Raw genomic sequence first — 23,694 nt, 5'->3', positions numbered from 1 at the left:
AAGGGTGGCTATATTGGTCACTGATATATATATTTTTTTAAATGTTTATTTGTAAATTTTGAGTTGTTTTTTCATTATTCTCACTTTAACAGACGAAAATAAACAAGTGACAGGGGGCAATTTTAGTTTTTCATTTAGTTGCATAATTATTCTGCACACTATTAGTTGCTCAATAATTGCGCACACATAGATATTCTCCTAAGCAAGCCAAAACCTCACTTTTACTTTCTTAAATATTCAGGTTTGAGGTTTATTAACATTTTGGATGGACCGAGAGCGCTATAATAGTTTATTAATGAAATGATTCCTTAAAAAAATTTGGCTAATAGTTGTGCACACAGTGTATTGAAGTGTACTGTATTGTAGTGTACAGCATGCAGACATGGGAGTAAGTCACACATATGCAAGTCACAAGCAATTCTCAAGTCTTAACCTTCAAGTCTCAAGCAAGTCCCAAGTTACTGTGGTGAAAAGCAAGCAAGTCAAGTCGAGTCCCTATAAGTCAAGCAAGTCAAGTCATTCATTTTGGTCAAGACTAGGGTTGAGCGGACACCTAGATGTCCGTGTTCGACGGGTTCGGCCGAACTTTAAAAAAAAGTCCGGGTCCGTGTCCCGGACTTTTACCGAACTTTTCCCGGACACCGAACCCCATTGAAGTCAATGGGGACCCGAACTTTAAGGCACTAAAATGGCTCTAAAACACCAAAGGAAAGGGCTAGAGTGCTGCAAATGGCAGCAAAACGTAATTAAGAGCATGGCAAGTGCTCTGCAAACAAATGTGGATAGGGAAATAACTTAAAACAACAAAAAAAAACAGAAAAATAAAACAATGTTCTTCTTCATCTCTGAAGGACGAGGCCCATATGGAGTAGGAGGGAGGTTGAGGTGGTGGTGGATGTGGCGGTGACATAGGCGTGCGCACAGGGTGTGCTGGGTGTGCCTGGGCACACCCTAATCACCTAGGGCACATAGCATTGCCAGTGAGGAGATGGGAAAGATCTCCCTGGGACCTGCTCTGCTCTATTTCTCCTTGCCTACAGGTACATGGCCCCGATACATTACTCTCCCTGCTGGCAAACACATGCATGTGTATTTCAACTTTGGGGTGCACACCTTAATGCAATAGGCTGCGCACACCTATGGGCGGTGTAGGTGGAAGCGGCGGTGGAGGAGGACCAGGGCCGGATTAACAGCATCATGGGCTTGGTGCTGAGGATTTTGAAGGGCCTTAAGGGCCGTGCCTTGCCATGCACCCAGAGGAGGAAGGGTGCAGCCATGCATGCCTAATTCAACATGGGATGCTGTCTCTGAAGCCCATAAACACATCCATGCATCGCCAACTGTCCCTCCTTGTCCGGCCTTCACGCTGTGTGGGGAGGTTCTGAGGGTGCTGCCTGGGGAAGCGAGCATAGAAGCCAGACTTCTGTGTTTACAAGTGACAGAAGAGCGGTAACAGTGAATATGGCCAACCCGGGGCCTATATAAAAGGTAGGGGCCTGGAGCTGCAGCTCCAATAGCCCCTACATTAATCTGGCCCTGAGGAGGAGGACGAGGTAGCCAACACTGCTTCTTTTCAAAAATTTTAAATGAGGGTACACCCCAAAAGAGTGAGAAAGAGCAAAAATGGAACAATGGGTGGGTAAGGTCGGTATCCATTGCTATTCTGCATAAGGTACGGAAAAGTCCCGTGGGATCCATGCCTGGTTCATTTTAATGAACGTGAGCTTGTCCACATTGTCTCTGGACAGGCGGCTGCGCTTGTCTGTTATAACGCCCCCAGCCGTGCTAAATACCCGTTCAGATAATACACTGGCTGCAGGGCACGCCAGCACCTCCAAGGCGTAAAGGGCAAGCTCAGGCCATGTGCCCAATTTGGAGACCCAGAAGTTGAAGGGGGCAGACCCGTCATTCACTACATGTAGGCGTGTGCACACATACTGCTCCACCATGTTGGTAAAATGCTGCCTCCTGCTAAGACGTTCCATCTGAGCTGCTGGTGCTGCTGTTTGTTGTGGCGTGCTGACAAAGCTTTTCCACATTTCGGCCATGCTAACCCTGCCTTCTGAGGTGCTGGCGGTGCCCTGGTTGCGTTGGCGACCTCCTCCTCCTCCTCCTCTGCCTTGTGCTTCCACTGTGGCCCCGCTGTCAGATGGGAATGCCAGCAGCATGGCGTCTACCAGCGTGCGCTTGTACTCGCGCATCTTGCGATCGCGCTCCAGTGAGTGAATTAAGGACGGTACGTTGTCCTTGTAACGGGGATCCAGCAGCGTGGCCACCCAGTAATCAGCACAAGTTAGAATGTGGGCAACTCGGCGGTCGTTGTGGAGACACTGCAGCATGTAATCGCTCATGTGTGCCAGGCTGCCCAGAGGCGACGAAAGGCTGTCCTCTGTGGGAGGTGTATCGTCCGTGTCCTCTGTATCCCCCCAGCCACGCATCAGTGATGGCCATGAGCTGGCCTGGGTGCCACCCTGCTGTGAACATGGTTCCATCTCCTCCTCCAGCTCCTCCTCCTCCTCATCCTCCTCATCCTCCAGAACTGTGCCCCTGCTGGACAATTGCGTCCCTGGCGTTTGCGTGTGCAGGAACCCACCCTCGGAGCCCCTTGCGAATGACTGCCCTGAAAGCCTTGGAAATGTTACCTCTTCATCCTCCTCCTCCTCCTCATCCTGTGCCACATCCTCTTCCATCATCGCCCGAATTGTTTTTTCAAGGAGGCATAGAAGTGGGATAGTTAAGCTGAGAACGGCGTCATTGCCACTGGCCATGTTGGTGGAGTACTCAAAACAGCGCAACAAGGCACACAGGTCTCGCATGGAGGCCCAGTTATTGGTGGTGAAGTGGTGCTGTTCCGCAGAGCGACTCACGCGTGCGTGCTGCAGCTGAAACTCCACTATGGCCTGCTGCTGCTCGCACAGTCTTTCCAGCATGTGCAAGGTGGAGTTCCACCTTGTGGGCACGTCACATATGAGGCGGTGAGCGGGAAGGCCGAAGTTACGCTGCAGCGCTGCCAGGCGAGCAGCAGCAGGGTGAGAACGCCGAAAGTGCGCACAAACGGCCCGCACTTTCTGCAGCAGCTCTGACATATCGGGGTAGTTTTTAAGGAACCTCTGCACCACCAAATTCAGCACATGCGCCAGGCAAGGGATGTGCGTCAAACCGGCTAGGCCCAGAGCTGCTATGAGATTTCGCCCGTTATCGCACACCACCAGGCCGGGCTTGAGGCTCGCTGGCAGCAACCACTCATTTGTCTGCTGTTCCATGCTCCTCCACAACTCCTGCGCGGTGTGTGGTTTGTCCCCCAAACAGGCAAGTTGTAAAACTGCCTGCTGTCGTTTACCCCTGGCCGTGCTGAAGTTGGTGGTGAAGGTGTTACGCTGTCCGGATGAGGAGGCGGTAGAGGATGAGGAAGCGGAGTAGGAGGAGTTAGGAACAGGAGGCAAACTGAAGCGCCCTGCAATCCTCGGTGGTGGAAGGACATGCGCCAAATTGCTATCCGCCTCAGGCCCATCCGCCACTGCATTTACCCAGTGTGCCGTTAGGGAGATATAACGCCCCTGACCGTGCTTACTGGTCCACGTATCCGTAGTTAGGTGGACCTTGGCACAGATGGCGTTGCGCAGTGCACACCTGATATTTTCCCCCACTTGGTTGTGCAGGGAAGGGATGGCTTGCCTGGAAAAGTAGTGGCGGCTGGGCACGACGTACTGTGGGACAGCCACCGACATAAGGTTTTTAAAACTGTGCGTCTCCACCAGACGGAATGACAGCATTTCAAAGGCCAATAATTTTGAAATGCTGGCATTCAGGGCCAGGGATCGCGGGTGGGTAGGGGGGTACTTCCTCTTCCTCTCAAGTGTTTGGGAGATGGAAAGCTGAACGCTTCCACGGGACATTGTGGAGATGGTTGTTGGTGACCCAGGTGGTGGTGTTGCTGACAGATCGTCTGTTTGCGGGGTGGCAGGTGCCGGTATCACTACAGATGTGGCTGGAGCGGCCGAGACTGCAGCAGAAGAGGAAGCAGGATGAGCCAGAGACGTTTCTTGGTTTTGAAGGTGTGTACTCCACTGCAGCTCGTGCTTTGCACTTAGATGCCTGATCATGCAGGTTGTGCTCAGGTTGAGAAGGTTTATGCCTCGCTTCAAGCTCTGATTGCACAGGGTGCAAACCACTCGTGTCCTGTCATCAGCACATTTTCTAAAGAACTTCCACGCTAGAGAACTCCTTTGAGCTGACTTTGGTGCGCTCGTTCCCTTGCTGCGTTGGGCAGTAGCGGGCGTAGTGTCTAGGGCACGGCCGCTCCGCTTCTGCACCCTGCTCCCTCTTCTGCTGTGCTGGTGGCTCTGTGCGACCACCGCCTCTTCCTCCAAACTACTCAGGTCACCTGCATGACGTTCATTCCATGTGGGGTCGAGGACCTCATCGTCCTCCACATCATCTTCCACCCAGTCTTCACCCCTGCCCTCCTTGTCGGTCTCCACAATGCTGAACGCCGCAGCAGTTGGCACCTGCGTTTCGTCATCATCGGAGACGTGCTGCGATGATCCTTGCATGTACTCATCTTGAGAAATAAGTGGTTGGGCATCGCTGCACTCAATCTCTTCCACTTCTGGGGCAGGGCTAGGTGGATGGCCCTGGGAAACCCTGCTGACAGAGTCCTCAAAAAGAATAAGAGACTGCTGTATGGCTTGGGGCTCAGACTGCTGGCCTGATTTGCAAGGGGGTGAGGTGAAAGACGGTTGGACATTGGCAACAGGTGCCAACTCTGACCTTTCTGCAGTAGACTGGGTGGGAGACAATGTGAAGGAACTGGAGGCACTGTCAGCAGCAAACCAATCTACTATCGCCTCAACTTGTTCTGGCCTCATCACTTCTAGGGGCGTTTGATGCCCTACCAAATACTGATGCAGGTTCTGTCGCCTACTCACACTTGAGGAAGGTGTTTCACTTGTGCGTGTAGCTGGCACAGATCGACCACGTCCTCTCCTTGCAACAGGAGCTCTACCAGCAGCACCACGACCCAGGCCACGGCCCTTATTTGACGGTCTCCTCATATTTCTGTAATTTAAGATCTTGCCCTAGAAAGGTTTTTATTGAATAGCGGAATAGGAAATATGATCCAAAAAAGTGTATGTATCTCGCACGTACAAAACCACACTAGGCCCCAATTACTATTGTTTCTACCCCTAAAAGGATGGATGAGGAGTAGGAGGAGTATGGAACAGACAGCACCCTCAAATCTTCAGAAGTATGAGATGAACCCCAACAACTTGGAAAGGTGGATCTCACACGTACCGACACAGACTATCTCGCAATTGAATTGATCCCCAAAGGTTTTAATTGAATAGCGGAATAGAAAATATGATCAAAAAGAAAGTGTATGTATCTCGCACGTACACCACCACACTAGGCCCCAACTACTATTGTTTGTACCCCTAAAAGGATGGTTGAGCAGTAGGAGGAGGAGTATGGAACAGGCAGCACCCTCAAATCTTCAGAAGTATGAGATGAACCCCAAAAACTTGGAAAGGTGGATCTCTCTCACACGTACCAACACAGACTATCCCCCAATTTAACTGATCCCCAAAGGTTTTTGATTAAATAGCGGAATAGAAAATATGATCCAAAAAAAGTGTATGTATATCACACGTACACAACCACACTAGGCCCCAATTACTATTGTTTGTACCCCTAAAAGGCTAGATGAGGAGTAGGGGGGGTATGGAACAGGCAGCACCCTCAAACCTTCAGAAGTATGAGATGAACCCCAACAACTTGGAAAGGTGGATCTCTCTCACACGTACCAACACAGACTATCCCCCAATTTAACTGATCCCCAAAGGTTTTTGATTAAATAGCGGAATAGAAAATATGATCCAAAAAAAGTGTATGTATATCACACGTACACAACCACACTGGGCCCCAATTACTATTGTTTGTACCCCTAAAAGGCTAGATGAGGAGTAGGGGGAGTATGGAACAGGCAGCACCCTCAAACCTTCAGAAGTATGAGATGAACCCCAACAACTTGGAAAGGTGGATCTCTCTCACACGTACCAACACAGACTATCCCCCAATTTAACTGATCCCCAAAGGTTTTTGATTAAATAGCGGAATAGAAAATATGATCCAAAAAAAGTGTATGTATATCACACGTACACAACCACACTAGGCCCCAATTACTATTGTTTGTACCCCTAAAAGGCTAGATGAGGAGTAGGGGGGGTATGGAACAGGCAGCACCCTCAAACCTTCAGAAGTATGAGATGAACCCCAACAACTTGGAAAGGTGGATCTCTCTCACACGTACCAACACAGACTATCCCCCAATTTAACTGATCCCCAAAGGTTTTTGATTAAATAGCGGAATAGAAAATATGATCCAAAAAAAGTGTATGTATATCACACGTACACAACCACACTAGGCCCCAATTACTATTGTTTGTACCCCTAAAAGGCTAGGAGTAGGGGGAGTATGGAACAGGCAGCACCCTCAAACCTTCAGAAGTATGAGATGAACCCCAACAACTTGGAAAGGTGGATCTCTCTCACACGTACCAACACAGACTATCCCCCAATTAACTGATCCCCAAAGGTTTTTGATTAAATAGCGGAATAGAAAATATGATCCAAAAAAAGTGTATGTATATCACACGTACACAACCACACTAGGCCCCAATTACTATTGTTTGTACCCCTAAAAGGCTAGATGAGGAGTAGGGGGAGTATGGAACAGGCAGCACCCTCAAACCTTCAGAAGTATGAGATGAACCCCAACAACTTGGAAAGGTGGATCTCTCTCACACGTACCAACACAGACTATCCCCCAATTTAACTGATCCCCAAAGGTTTTTGATTAAATAGCGGAATAGAAAATATGATCCAAAAAAAGTGTATGTATATCACACGTACACAACCACACTAGGCCCCAATTACTATTGTTTGTACCCCTAAAAGGCTAGATGAGGAGTAGGGGGGGTATGGAACAGGCAGCACCCTCAAATCTTCAGAAGTATGAGATGAACCCCAAAAACTTGGAAAGGTGGATCTCTCTCACACGTACCAACACAGACTATCCCCCAATTTAACTGATCCCCAAAGGTTTTTGATTAAATAGCGGAATAGAAAATATGATCCAAAAAAAAAGTGTATGTATATCACACGTACACAACCACACTAGGCCCCAATTACTATTGTTTGTACCCCTAAAAGGCTAGATGAGGAGTAGGGGGAGTATGGAACAGGCAGCACCCTCAAACCTTCAGAAGTATGAGATGAACCCCAACAACTTGGAAAGGTGGATCTCTCTCACACGTACCAACACAGACTATCCCCCAATTTAACTGATCCCCAAAGGTTTTTGATTAAATAGCGGAATAGAAAATATGATCCAAAAAAAGTGTATGTATATCACACGTACACAACCACACTGGGCCCCAATTACTATTGTTTGTACCCCTAAAAGGCTAGATGAGGAGTAGGGGGAGTATGGAACAGGCAGCACCCTCAAACCTTCAGAAGTATGAGATGAACCCCAACAACTTGGAAAGGTGGATCTCTCTCACACGTACCAACACAGACTATCCCCCAATTTAACTGATCCCCAAAGGTTTTTGATTAAATAGCGGAATAGAAAATATGATCCAAAAAAAGTGTATGTATATCACACGTACACAACCACACTAGGCCCCAATTACTATTGTTTGTACCCCTAAAAGGCTAGGAGTAGGGGGAGTATGGAACAGGCAGCACCCTCAAACCTTCAGAAGTATGAGATGAACCCCAACAACTTGGAAAGGTGGATCTCTCTCACACGTACCAACACAGACTATCCCCCAATTTAACTGATCCCCAAAGGTTTTTGATTAAATAGCGGAATAGAAAATATGATCCAAAAAAAGTGTATGTATATCACACGTACACAACCACACTAGGCCCCAATTACTATTGTTTGTACCCCTAAAAGGCTAGATGAGGAGTAGGGGGAGTATGGAACAGGCAGCACCCTCAAACCTTCAGAAGTATGAGATGAACCCCAACAACTTGGAAAGGTGGATCTCTCTCACACGTACCAACACAGACTATCCCCCAATTTAACTAAACCCAAAGGTTTTTGATTAAATAGCGGAATAGAAAATATGATCCAAAAAAAGTGTATGTATATCACACGTACACAACCACACTAGGCCCCAATTACTATTGTTTGTACCCCTAAAAGGCTAGATGAGGAGTAGGGGGGGTATTGAACAGGCAGCACCCTCAAATCTTCAGAAGTATGAGATGAACCCCAAAAACTTGGAAAGGTGGATCTCTCTCACACGTACCAACACAGACTATCCCCCAATTTAACTGATCCCCAAAGGTTTTTGATTAAATAGCGGAATAGAAAATATGATCCAAAAAAAGTGTATGTATATCACACGTACACAACCACACTAGGCCCCAATTACTATTGTTTGTACCCCTAAAAGGCTAGATGAGGAGTAGGGGGGGTATGGAACAGGCAGCACCCTCAAACCTTCAGAAGTATGAGATGAACCCCAAAAACTTGGAAAGGTGGATCTCTCTCACACGTACCAACACAGACTATCCCCCAATTTAACTGATCCCCAAAGGTTTTTGATTAAATAGCGGAATAGAAAATATGATCCCAAAAAAGTGTATGTATATCACACGTACACAACCACACTAGGCCCCAATTACTATTGTTTGTACCCCTAAAAGGCTAGATGAGGAGTAGGGGGGGTATGGAACAGGCAGCACCCTCAAACCTTCAGAAGTATGAGATGAACCCCAACAACTTGGAAAGGTGGATCTCTCTCACACGTACCAACACAGACTATCCCCCAATTTAACTGATCCCCAAAGGTTTTTGATTAAATAGCGGAATAGAAAATATGATCCAAAAAAAGTGTATGTATATCACACGTACACAACCACACTGGGCCCCAATTACTATTGTTTGTACCCCTAAAAGGCTAGATGAGGAGTAGGGGGAGTATGGAACAGGCAGCACCCTCAAACCTTCAGAAGTATGAGATGAACCCCAACAACTTGGAAAGGTGGATCTCTCTCACACGTACCAACACAGACTATCCCCCAATTTAACTGATCCCCAAAGGTTTTTGATTAAATAGCGGAATAGAAAATATGATCCAAAAAAAGTGTATGTATATCACACGTACACAACCACACTAGGCCCCAATTACTATTGTTTGTACCCCTAAAAGGCTAGATGAGGAGTAGGGGGGGTATGGAACAGGCAGCACCCTCAAACCTTCAGAAGTATGAGATGAACCCCAACAACTTGGAAAGGTGGATCTCTCTCACACGTACCAACACAGACTATCCCCCAATTTAACTGATCCCCAAAGGTTTTTGATTAAATAGCGGAATAGAAAATATGATCCAAAAAAAGTGTATGTATATCACACGTACACAACCACACTAGGCCCCAATTACTATTGTTTGTACCCCTAAAAGGCTAGGAGTAGGGGGAGTATGGAACAGGCAGCACCCTCAAACCTTCAGAAGTATGAGATGAACCCCAACAACTTGGAAAGGTGGATCTCTCTCACACGTACCAACACAGACTATCCCCCAATTTAACTGATCCCCAAAGGTTTTTGATTAAATAGCGGAATAGAAAATATGATCCAAAAAAAGTGTATGTATATCACACGTACACAACCACACTAGGCCCCAATTACTATTGTTTGTACCCCTAAAAGGCTAGATGAGGAGTAGGGGGAGTATGGAACAGGCAGCACCCTCAAATCTTCAGAAGTATGAGATTGTGTTCACTGTACCCCACAAAGATTGAGTTCACTGCACCCCACAATGATTGTGTTCACTGCACCCCACAAAGATTGTGTTCACTGCACCTCACAAAGATTGTGTTCACTGTACCCCCCAAAGATTGTGTTCACTGCACCCCACAAAGATTCTGTTCACTGTACCCCACAAAGATTGTGTTCACTGCACCCTAAAAGGATGTTGTTCACTGCACCCCACAAAGATTGTGTTCACTGCACCCTAAAAGGATGTTGTTCACTGCACCCCAAAAAGATTGTGTTCACTGTACCCCCCCAAAGATTGTGTTCACTGCACCCCACAAAGATTGTGTTCACTGCACCCCAAAAAGATTGTGTTCACTGTACCCCCCAAAGATTGTGTTCACTGCACCCCAAAAAGATTGTGTTCACTGTACCCCCCAAAGATTGTGTTCACTGCACCCCACAAAGATTCTGTTCACTGTACCCCACAAAGATTGTGTTCACTGCACCCCAAAAAGATTGTGTTCACTGTACCCCCCCAAAGATTGTGTTCACTGCACCCCACAAAGATTCTGTTCACTGCACCCCACAAAGGATTTTGTTCACTGCACCCCAAAAAGATTGTGTTCACTGCACCCCAAAAAGGATTTTGATCACTGCACCCCAAAAAGGATGTTGTTCACTGCACCCCAAAAATGATTTTGTTCACTCCACCCCAAAAAGATTGTGTTCACTGCACCCCACAAAGATTGTGTTCACTGCACCCCAAAAAGATTGTGTTCACTGTACCCCCCAAAGATTGTGTTCACTGCACCCCACAAAGATTCTGTTCACTGTACCCCACAAAGATTGTGTTCACTGCACCCCAAAAAGATTGTGTTCACTGCACCCCAAAAAGGATGTTGTTCACTGCACCCCAAAAAGGATGTTGTTCACTCCACCCCAAAAAGATTGTGTTCACTGCACCCCACAAAGATTGTGTTCACTGCACCCCAAAAATGATTTTGTTCACTGCACCCCAAAAAGGATTTTGTTCACTGCACCCCAAAAAGGATGTTGTTCACTCCACCCCAAAAAGATTGTGTTCACTGCACCCCAAAAAGATTGTGTTCACTGCACCCCACAAAGGATTTTGTTCACTGCACCCCAAAAAGATTGTGTTCACTGCACCCCAAAAAGGATGTTGTTCACTGCACCCCAAAAAGGATTTTGTTCACTGCACCCCAAAAAGATTGTGTTCACTGCACCCCACAAAGGATTTTGTTCACTGCACCCCACAAAGATTGTGTTCACTGCACACCAAAAAGGATTGTGTTCACTGCACCCCAAAAAGATTTTGTTCACTGCACCCCAAAAAGATTGTGTTCACTGCAGCCCAAAAAGATTGTGTTCACTGCAGCCCAAAAAGATTGTGTTCACTGCAGCCCAAAAAGATTGTGTTCACTGCAGCTCACACACAGAAAAATGGATGTGGATCACTGACACCTGCCTATCTCCAATCCCACACCACACAGCAATATCGATTGTAGTTTGTAGAACACAGTTTCCCTAAAATTCAGCAGACTCTGTCCCTAACAGGATTGAGAAGAGATCGTAGATCAGGATTGAGTGCAGATTCACCCCACCCCCCACACAGCAATATCGATTGTAGTTTGTAGAAGACACTGACCCTATAATTCAGCAGACTCTATCCCTAAAATGCCTACAACTCGCCCTGCCTAAACACTCCGACCTGTCCCTCAATTCTATCCGGACACAAATGGTTTTTTCCTGCCTATCTTTCCCTAATCAGCAGCCAGCACATTGATGTGTGCTCTGTCCCTTAGCTAAGCAGCAGAATGACGCTGCTGCGGTGGCTGCCTCGAACTTATAAAGACTTGGTCACATGCTTCAGACGGCCAATCACAGCTACTAAGACATTTGCAGGCATGGCTGGGATGGCTTAAGGCACACCAGTTAAACGATTGTTGATTGGCTGTTGAAAGCCCGCCATGAAAAGAGCGCCAAAGCATGCAAAACCCGGAAATAAAACGACCGAACACGGATTTTTACCCGAACATACAGTAAAGTGTCCGTGTCCGTGTCCGTGTTCGGGTAAAAAAAATCCAATTATTCGGTACGAACACGAATAATACAGTCCGTGTTCGCTCAACACTAGTCATAAACCTTCCATTCATGGAGTCTGTCAGTTTCTTGATCTGTTGACGATTAACTTTTTGTGCAGCAGCAACCACAGCCTCCGAGTCACAGTTCAGAGAGGTGTACTGTTTTCCTTCACTGTAAATATCCCATTTATGAAGGGCCCACAAGTTATCAATAGGGTTTAGGTCTGGGGAGGAGGGGGTCATGTAATTATTATTTCATCTTTAAGGCTTTTACTGGCTAGCCACACAGTGGTGTACTTGGATGCATGCGATGGAGCATTGTCCAGCATAAATATCATGGTCTTCTTGAAAGATGCAGACTTTTTCCTGTACCACTGCTTGAAGAAAGTGTCTTCTAAAAACTGGCAGTGGGTTTGGGAGTTGATTTTGAGTTGATTTTTAGACTAACCCGAAAAGGTCAGACTAGGTCATGTTTGATAATACCAGTACTCCACCTCCACCTTGCTGGCGTGAGTGGAAGTGAAGCCCTGTGCCCATTACTGATCCAGCCACAGGCCCATCCATCTGGTCTGTCAAGAGTCACTCTCATCTCATCAGTCCATAAAATCTTTGGAAAATCTGTCTTCAGATATTTCTTGGCCCAGTCTTGTCTTGTTCAGTGTTTGTCATGTTTCAGTCTCCCTTACCCTGGCCATGTCTCCAAGCACTGAACACCTTGTACTTCTGGGCACTCCAGGTAGGTTGCAGTTCTGCAGTATGACAGCACTGGATGATGATGGGTTCCTGGTAGCTTCACATTTGATTTTTCTCAAATCTTTGGAAGTTAATTTGTGTCTTTTTTTGCGCAACATATCTCTTGCAACCCTGTTGACTATTTGCAACAAAACGTTTGATGGTTCTGTAATCCCACCACAATATTTTAGCAACTGCAAGTGTACTGCATCCCTCTGAAAGACTTTTTTTTTTACAATTTTTGACTTTTCAGAGCTGGTAAATCTCTTTTTTGGCCCATTTTGCCTGAGGAAGAAACTGCCTCATGATTATGCACCCCTTGATATAGGGTGTTAATCTCCTTAGGCCACACCCTCCCTCATTACACAAATACACATCACCAGATATGCTTAAATCCAATAAGCATTCAAGTTCATACAGCTTGGAGTTGGACAATATGCATAAAAATTATGATTTGGTCAAAATACTTACTTGCCTAATATTTGTGCGCCCAGTGAAGAAGCAGACAGGACGGCTTGAAAGCCCACACAAATGCCCTCATAGAAATCAGAGGGCACTCAGGTGAGGCGAGGAGCCAGGAGTACCATCAAGGGACCCCAGAAGAGGAGGACCCCACAGGAGAAGGATTGGAGCTGCTGTGTGCAAAACCATTGCACAGAGCATGTAAGTATAACATGTTTATTATTTTATAATAAATAAATAAATAAAGCTTGAAAATAACTTTAAGCTATTATTTTTTTTTACATTTTTAACTGGAGTTCTGCTGTAATTTTAAGCTTCGACTAGAATCTATCTTTAAGCATATAACAAACCACAAAAGCAACAATGCATACAATTTCTCCTGCTACTGTTCTTAATTCCAAATAGTTTCAAAAGTCTGATCATAGTTCTTGTAAGGATAGTGTTTCAAATCACTGCAATGGGATTTTGAATCTGTTAGCCAATATAGCCTGTATGGTACTCGATACCCCAGCATAAGTATAAACACTTGTTTTCATCATCGCCAACCACATTAGCTTAAATGTTCTTATTCTAACCTGGATCTGGCTTTTTTTTTTCTTTCAGATACTAATAATCCATAATACGGTCATTTATATTCACGAATAAGTGTTCTCATCCCTTATGTATTCATCTAAGAAAAGTACAACAAGGTTTCTATGGATACAAAAACCCATTACCTTTGAATAAAGAATGAAAAAGTTTGACTTAAAATGTATGCTATTTATTATAGTAAAAATTCAATGGCCTTCAGGAGGTTTTATAACTGCAGTCATTTTTCAGTGTCACAACTGACCCACCGCAGCACTAGCTCAAACCTGAGCAAGATGAGGACTGAAGATTTATGTCATTTTCTTTTGCATGTTTTACATTAGAGGGAAAAAAAGGTAACAAAATAATGGACAGAAATTGCTGTAATGTGCCCGATTGTAGCCAAACAATAAAACCTGCGAAAGAACACTGCATACAGTCGTACCACACTGATTGTGTTAAGGTAGATCTAAACCCAATCATTAAAGTCTTACATTTATTTAACATGGTAATGCAATTTAAGAAGTTGTTTTCCATCTTTTTAAGGGCTTATATACACTTGTTTCACTGTCAAAAGTGTGCTTTTGACATTTTGAGGCAGTAAAGCTAAAAAATATACAATTGAATGCAAAAGGCTGCATTTGACCTGCTTTGCTTGCATTCCAAATGCATCTGCAATAGGAAATTCTGTATTCAGAGACTCTGTATGGTATCCATACTGTACCATTGAGGTTTTTATTTTATAGATTTTATTTTATTTTTTTAAAGAGGTTGTAAACCTTAAAAAAAAAAAACACCTGAAAGACAAACACATAACGAGTTAGTATGCATCGCATACTAGCTCATTATGAAATACTTACCTTAGAACGAAGCCCCGCAGCGCCGCCCGCTCACCTCTCTCACGGGTGACATGTTCAATCGCCCTTGTTCCGGGTTTGCAGCATCCAGCCATCTGATTGGCTGGAGCCGCAATGACTTCACTCCCGTGCATGCGCGCCAGAGCCGACGTTCACGGCACAGGTCTCTGAAGGAACAGCACGAGCGGCCGTTCCTTCAGAGCGCATACAACAGTGATGTCACTGGCTGCATGCAAAGTAACTATCTCCTAAACGGTGCATGTTTAGGAGATATTTACAGTACTTATAGGTAAGCCTTATCATACTCTTACCTATAGGTACAAGTTGCAGAGGAGGGTTTACTTCCTCTTTAACAACTAGTGGGCCTCTTGTACATTGCTGCCTAAAAATGCAGTGTTTCTAGTCATACAAACGTTTTTTTTTTAACTGATGTAAATGCAGACCATTGTTTTCAATGTCCCTGTACAAACAGATGTGTAAACATGCACTGCATATAGATCAGTTGGACAGGCTTGGAAAGATCTGAGTCATGTCAAGCTGCAGCTGCCAAGGCCGGCAGAATATTAGCATGCATAAGAAAGGGGATGTATTCCCGAGATTAAACTATAATCCTTCCACTTTATAAAACTCTGGTCCGACCACATCTGGGGTATTCTGTCCAGTTTTGGTCGCCATTCCTCAGAAGGGATGTGTTGGAGCTGGAGAGAGTCCAGAGAAGGGCAACTAAAATGATTAGGGGATTGGAGGACCTTAATTATGAGGAGCGTTTACAATCACTTGATTTATTCTCCCTGGAGAAGAGACGCCTGAGAGGGGACATGATAGCAATTTACAAATACCTCAATGGTGATCTCAGCATAGAAAAAAAGCTATTCAGTTGCAAGGATTGCATGAGGACATGAGGACATACAATGCGATTAGAGGAGAAGCGTTTTAACCTCAGGCAACGTAGGGGGTTCTTCACTGTTAGGGCTACAAGACTGTGGAATTCTCTACCACAAGAGGTGGTTACTGCAGGAAGTATGGCTACTTTCAAAAGACTCTTGGACGTACATCTCAAGGCTCAGAACATTAAGGGGTATGAGAGATGATTACGGCCACACACACCTACACAGGTTGAACTGGATGGACTTTTGTCTTTATTCAACCTCAACTACTATGTAACTATGTGACAGCTGTAAGTCGATCATGAAAAAGGTACTTCGATGTTTTTTTTTTCTTATTAAAGTAATTACAGTACTATCATCCATATACAGAAATAGAAGGGACAATGTAAATGAAACAGCATGTGTTTAGTATCAGTATAATACACAGCCACTACTTACTAGTAATGTTATATTCTGTCTTGTCTCCGGTGTAAACTTGGGTTCCATCCATGTATAATACATATGTGTTTATAGCCCCATTTGGTTGTTTAGGGGGCAACCACTGCACAAGTAATGAGTTAGAAGATGACATTGCAGTAGGTGGCTGAACACCTTCTGGAGCTGGAACAAAATTATACATCATTAACTTCTTTTCAAGAAGCATACTTTTGATGACAAACTAAATAAGTTCTAAAAAATGAAACAAAAACGAAAAGAAAAAAAAAAATAGCCTGGCTTTTAAGCACACTAATATCCCATAAACTTCAATGGGAGGCACTCATAAACCAGGAGCAATATCCCATTTGACCCAGTACTAGATATTTATCGGCCTAGCTGTCAAAATCATGGAGGAGGTAAGTATGCAGCTGTGGGGGTGAGAGGCTCAATTATATGTATTTAGAGGGCTAAGGTTTTTTTTACTTGCAAAAGTTTTTTATTTTGTAAGACATATGTAGAATAATAACATACAATCTCAGGAAATATTGCATAAGAAAGGTATACAATGTGTCATATACAGAGCCCACTCGGGAAGGGACTTTGTAATGATAACAATGGCAACAATGCAATACGAGATAGGCATGGTTACTAAAACAGTATTACTAAAACGTCTGAGGATCAGACCAGAATCCCAGTCCGCAAGCAAAGCACAGAAAAATATAACCGTGGACCTCCATGTAAGTTACAAACGCCCTCTGTAAACCAGGAAGGGGAACCCCCCCCCCTGAATCTTATGAACTGGGGTTGCATATAATCACCCTCTGAAGATATAGGTCCTGAGAGAGGTAGATACCCTATAAGCCACAAGAAAGGAGGAAGTATGGAATATCCGAAAGGAAGAAAAGGAAAGGAAAAGAAGGAAAGAACACAAGAAGAGAAAGGGGATAGGAGAAAGGATGGAGATGCTGGAGTGGATGCAAGAAGGGATCGGGTGGAGAAAATACAAAACACAGACAATTAGGATGAGGGAGGTGAGATGTACAGACGCCAGGGTTCCCATACTGCTTCAAATTCCGCTTGCTTGTCACGGAAGATGCTGACCATCTTCTCCTGGGTCATGATCCAAGAGATTTTGCGTTTGGTCGCCCCCATTGAGACCGAGGGGGACTTCCAAGCCCGAGCCAAGGTAAGCTTCCCCCCCAACAACATGAAATGCATGAGCTTCAAACTGGTTCTGGGCCCTTTTACACCAGAGCCAAGAAGCAGTGCTACTTCCAGGGTCCTGGGAGCCGGAAGCCCAGTAACTTTGCGGATCAGACTAAACAATTTATTCCAAAAACTACGGATACGCGGGCATTCCCACCAAATATGGAGCAAGGAACCCTGATGTCCGCACTCGCGAAAGCAAAGAGGATCAGTCCCCGGGTACATTCTGGCTAGACGGGTGGGAACAAGGTACCAACGCGTAATAATCTTAACATTAGCTTCAACTAGAGACATATTCAAGATACCTTTAAAAGCCCTCCGGCAAATGGAGTGGCTAAGGTTTTTTTTTATAAATTTTCTGTTTTTAAAAATGTGCATGTCCTATAAAGTAAACCCACTCATTCACCATGTATCACATTGCAAATTAGCATTTTTAGCTACAAGTCATTTGCATATGCTGGCAATTGCTACCAGCAATGTGTGCTGCAAGATATACATCACACCAATAGATGGGGATGCGTTGAGTAAACCTTTTTTATTCATTTTCCCCATATTCAGCCAATCATGAGTACAGGGGTATTACTGAATTAAGGTATTTTTAGTGAGGGGTGCTGTTAGTGTTTCAGAATGCAAAGACATTTTAGACAATTGTGAGCTTGTTGTAACCGTGTTGTAACCATTTTCTGAAGATTCTTTTCTGTTCCAGAATATCTGTTCCCTTGTGCACAAAGCCAGATCTCTAAAGACATGGTTTGATGAGTTTGGTGTTGAGGAACTTGAGAGTCCTGCACAGAGCCCTGACCTCAACCATACTGAAAAATACTGAAATGGAATGCCAGCTGTAAACTAGATCTCAGCCAGCATCGGACCTGACTTCATAAATGCTCTTTTAGCTGAAGGGGCACAAATTCCCACAGACATATTCGAAAAGCACATGGAAAGGCTTCCTAAAAGAGTGGAGAATATCATAGCAACAAATAGGGACCAAATCCACATTATTGGCCATAGTTTTTAAATGGGGTGTTCAACAAGCTCATGTAAGTGTATATAGGTACAAACCTTTGACCTCACAGTGTGTGTATAATATATTAAATAAATATATACGAGGAATCTTCAAAAAGTTTTCGCACTGTTTTTTACTCTATTAGGAATTTCCAAAACAAATTACACAATTTTTCTACATAGTCGCCTTCCTTTGTGATGCATTTTTCCCATCGTTGTACCAACCTTTTAATCAAATCAGTAAAAAATGTTTTTAGTTGAGCGCATAGCCACTGATGCACCTCTGCTTTCACATCATCACATGGAAATCTTCTTCCCCCTAAATCTTTTTCTAGAGGTAAAAAATTGTGGAAATCAGATGGTACTAAATCTGGACTATAACCTGTGGGTTCCATAACCTCCCACTCATAAACAACTGTAAGAGAGAGAACTTTACCGCCATACTGAGCACACATACGTAGATAAATTTGTTCTCTCGGTACACCTTCTGCCCACAAAAAGCATATGACAGAACACTGTTCCTCTTTGGTGCAATTTATATGTTTTGTACCCATCTTCACCACAGCGTGACAACTCTTATACAAAACTGCAAGGTCAGCCAGCTTGCCAGACAGACTAGTCACATGACACGCTCAGACACAACTAATTACTACTACTCCCATCCTCTGTTTATAACAAAAATATAGAAGTGAGGAAACTTTTTGAAGACCCCTCAAATATATACAGTATGTGTGAAGCTCTGGTGAACTCCATGACCAAGAGGGTCAAGGCAGTGCTGGAAAATAATGGTGGCCACACAAAATATTGACACTTTGGACCCAATTCGGACAATTTCACTTAGGGGTGTACTCACTTTTGTTGCCAGTGCTATAGATATTAATGGCTGTATGTTGAGTAATTTTGAGGGGAAAGAAAATGTACACTGTTATACAAGCTGTACACTCACTAGTCTACATTGTAGCAAAGTGTCATTTCTTCAGTGTTGTCACATCAAAAGATATAATAAAATATTTACAAAAATGCGAGGTGTGTGCTCACTTTTGTGAGATACTGTATATATACAGTATATATACACAGGTGTATCTCATAAATTTAGAATATCAAAAAGTTAATGTATTTCAGTATTTCAATTCAAAAAGTGAAACTCACATATTTTATATAGATGTATTACACACAGAGTGATATATTTCAAGCATTTCTTTTCATTTTGATGAATATGGCTTACAGTTAGTGAAAACCCAAAATTCAGTATCTCAGAAAAGTAGAATATTATATATAAGACCAATAAAAAAAAGCATTTTAACACAGAAATGTTGGCTTACTGAAAAGTATGTCCATGTACAGTATAGTATGCACTCAATACTTGGTCGGGCTTCTTTTGCATGAATTACTACATCAATGCGGTGTGGCACGGAGGCGATCCACCTGTGACACTACTGAGGTGTTATGGAAGCCCAGGTTTCTTTGATAGTGGCTTTCAGTTCATCTGCATTGTTGGGTTTGGTGTCTCTCATCTTTTTCCTGACAATACTCCACAGATTTGGGGTTTAGGTAAGGCGAGTTTGCTGGCCAACCAAGCACAGTGATACCATGATCACGAAACCAGGTATTGGTACTTTTGGCAGTGTGGGCAGGTGCCAAGTCCTGCTGGAAAATTAAATCAGCATCCCCATAAAGCTGGTCAGCAGAGGGAAGCATGAAGTGCTCTAGAATTTCCTGGTAGAGGGCTGCGCTGACTTTGGACTTGATAAAACACAGTGGACCAACACCAGCAGATGACATGGCTCCCAAAATCATCACTGACTGTGGAAAATGTTGCATTTCATTTGAAAATCAAGGTTCCCTATTCTGGAGGAAGAGGGGAGAGGCACAGAATCCAAGTTGCATGAGGTCCAGTGTGAAGTTTCTACAGTCATTTATGATTTGAGGAGCCATGTCACCTGCTGGTGTTGGTCCACCGTGTTTTATCAAATCCTATGTCAGCACAGCCCTCTACCGGGATATTCTAGAGCACTCCATGCTTCTCTCTGCTTGACCAGCTTTATGGAGATGCTGATTTCATTTTCCAGCAGGACTTGGCACCTGCCCACACTGCCAAAGTACCAATACACTGTGCTTGATTGGCCAGCAAACTCGCCTGACCTACACACGAATCTCTGAGGTATTGTCAAGAAGAAGATGAGAGATACCAGACCCAACAATGCAGATAAGCTGAAGGCCGCTTTACAGAAACTGGGCTCCCATAACACCTCAGCAGTGCCACTGGCTGATCGCCTCCATGCCATGCCACATTGATGCAGTAATTCAAGCAAAAAGAGCCCCAACCAAGTATTGACTGCATATTATACTGTACATGAACATTCTTTTCAGTAAGCCAACATTTCTGTATTAAAAATCTTTTTTTTTTATTGGTCTTATGTAATATTCTAATTATCTGAGATACTGAATTTTGGGTTTTCACTAAATGTAAGCCATAATTATCAAAATTAAAAGAAAGAAATACATGAAGTATATCACTCTGTGTGTAACACATCTGTTTAAAATATATGAGTTTCACTTTTTGAATTGAATTACTGACATAAATTAACTTTTTGTTGTTAATCTAATATTATGAGATGCACATATATATTTATATATATATATATATATATATATATATATATATATATATATATACATACACACACACATATATCTATACAAAGTGTATATATATATATATATATATATATATATATAAAGTATATATATATAAAAACAAAAATATTTCACTGCAGCACCTTGAAAGTATATTGCTGGGTGTGCATAGCACATATAAAATAACCCAACAGATGCTTCCTCAAGCATCAAAATGCTGCAGAATAACTCTGTTGTTAGTTGATATATACAGTATTGGGTCCATGGGGAACTCTAGACTGACAGCACCGATTACTGGAAAGAGGGTAGTGCGCCTAGATTTTTTATAAAAAAATGGGAGAGTGTGTGTGTGTTTGGTGTGCATAATAAAGGAAATAATAAATACTATGGATATAGTAAATACATTTTTTGGCTCATTTAACAACTGAAACTGTATTGGCCTGGAAAACTTTGCTCCAATTTCAGTCCTTTTGAATATAAGAACAATTTTAAACTCTTTCCTCAAAGTTTAATTAATTAAAGAAAAAACTGCATTGATGAAGACCACAATCTGACATGGTATGTGTATTATGTGGCTCATTAATGGCGGAAAAAAACTCCTTTAAAAAATGAGCTATTTAATGCTCACCCACTTAATGCTAATATGCATATTGAAGTAAAGATGCCGCATATGAATTGCAAATATAAGAGTAGAAATCAGGGATTAATGCAGAGGCACTATCCAATGGGCCCTCGTTATGCAGAAATAGATTTTTTCTCCAGAAATCAGATAACACTACTGGGAGTTTGTGTTTTTTACCACGGCACAGACTAGACACAAAGTCAATGGAGTGGATTTCTATATTATTCCGCTACGCTAACAGGCAGAAAATGGATGCAATATGGTGACATACCGCTGGAATCTGCATATCTAAATTCTGCACTCGTGTGATGGCTTTTTAATAAATTGGAATGTTTTTTTTTTTTAGGGCCAGGGCAAAATGATAAACTGAATGCTAAGAGGGATTTCCAGGAAACATTGCATTGGGATCCCTCCACTCAAAGAGCTCTCATGTAGCCCACAGGTTACGTTGCTAGGCAAACTAAATTCCATTCATTGAAATGCATTGGGATGGTTGGGTGAGTTCTAACAATTCCAGAAAGATTTTTTAATAACGGGTGTAGCACTCTAAGTATTAGGGATGAGTTAAAATAATTTACATTTTAGTTTCCTTGAAACTTCAGCAAAAAATAATAGGATTTTTATGCTCACTGTAAAATCCTTTTTCCCCCCCAAGAGGATGGGATACTGGTAAACCAAAAAATGTAGACCAACCTAGGCTAGCTCCCACTATCAGCATGCTTCAGATTTGGAGCAAAGCAGTACCAACAGCATGATAATAAACACAGAGGGGTAGGAGTTTTCTCAATGGACAAGGATTTCATGGTGAATGCAAAAGTCTAATTTCTTTATTGTCCATTGAGGGTCACAGAAAGTCTTTGATCTTCAGGACGTCCAAAAGCAATCCAACCAAGGTTGGCACTAAAGAAAACAAAATATTAAAATGGCCCTAAACAATGGAGAAGTGGGGACTGCCTGCAGCTTAATCATCCACCTGAATGACTTTACACATCAAGTTGAGCAAGAAATCCACCTGGTAGAACTTGTAGAATGTGTGAATAGAAGAGCAGGCAGCAGACTTGCTAATTCAGGAAGCAACAGAAAAAAAATCTTAACATAATGCAGCTGTAAAAAAGATGTCCATCCTCTTATGATTCCAGCAAAAAAAAAAAAACTGATGCATGTTGGTAGTGGGAGGGATTATCCTGGGCTGGCCTAGAGTTTTTTTTTTTGCTAGCCAGTATCCAATGGTCTTGTATGTGGCGGTATAACCCAATCTTAAAGACTTTCTGTGTCCCTTAATGAATGGGAAATAAAAGGAGATTTAATTGAAACTTTACCATTTTGGCATAATGCACTGGAGTCAAAGGGGAAAGTCAAATCATTTTTAAGAATGCAATGGAGTTTCAATAGTTCCAGGGAGTTACTAGAGCTACTTTTAATTTTCTTGAACTTGTTCTTGTACCATAATTGGCCCCTCATAAAACTCATTATTTTACAATTTATTTTCACAGAAGATAAAAAACAACAAAAAGTGTACAAAACAAGAATAATAATAAAAACATAAACAATAAGGGGTCTATTTATCAAAGTTTTCACCCAAGATTCAATTGTTTTCTGTAACAGAATCTTCAGTTAATCTTGTAATAAAGATGTGTAAATATTGGTTGATTTATTGATAAATGGAGCCCTAAATAGTATAATGTAAACAAACCAATTAATTTAAAGCAAATTTCACCTAAACAGCTCAATTAGCAAAGTAGAGAGTTTCCAAATCTGTAATTTTAGCCATAATCACTGTATTCATCCCTATTAAGGGGTCTATTTATGAATGTTTTCACCCAACATTTATAAAAGTTTCATCCAATATTCACAACCTTCACCCAAAATTCACATACTTCAAATGGAAGTTTGTGTGTTTAAGTGCCAGGAGGAGACAGGCACAAAAACACTAAACTCCAGGAGGAATAAAGCCAAAAAGACATTAGAAGTCAGGGAATATGTAAAATCTGGTTCACAAGCCACTAAAGCTTGGAAATTCTCTTTCCTAGCCATTGATTTCATAATGGGAAACATGCAAACTGCATGTTAACATCAGGATCTGCAAGACAGGTGAAAATGCCTACATAACCATCATTTACAGTACATCATTTAAGTGACACCCAGGGGGAAAATTGGGCAATCTTGTTAGACAAAGATTGGTGATCTTGCAGTGTGTATTTCCTAATGCCATATATTATTCTGCCTGAATTGCATTATTAGTAATATTATTATTTTAAGTTTTATTGTGGGTGTCAGACAGTTATTTTTGACAAATATATTGTAAATGTATAGTAAATATAGTATTTGTGCCAATACTTGATTAGTAGGTTAGTTTGTGGAGTATTATGCAAGGCATAATAAGTAATGTATGTTGTGTATTGTACATTGCATTGAGCATTTCCT

At 42.8% G+C, this 23,694-nt stretch overlaps 1 protein-coding gene across 1 annotated transcript in view; it reads right to left on the bottom strand.

The window, feature by feature from the left end:
- USH2A (usherin) overlaps window positions 1-23,694 on the bottom strand; it is a gene marked incomplete at its 5' end in the record, with an annotated part of 1,334,617 nt that overhangs the window by 701,028 nt on the left and 609,895 nt on the right. The window contains one exon of the mRNA XM_082250984.1: window positions 15,825-15,986. Within this exon, the coding sequence (XP_082107110.1) occupies window positions 15,825-15,986 (162 nt within the window). The remainder of the gene's footprint in view (window positions 1-15,824; window positions 15,987-23,694) is intronic.

Source organism: Pelophylax lessonae (assembly GCF_965119305.1).
Source record: "Pelophylax lessonae genome assembly, chromosome: 3".
NCBI classification, from domain to species: domain Eukaryota; kingdom Metazoa; phylum Chordata; class Amphibia; order Anura; family Ranidae; genus Pelophylax; species Pelophylax lessonae.
The sequence above is the reverse complement of the archived record's forward strand: the minus strand, read 5'-3'. Positions and strand labels throughout refer to the sequence as shown.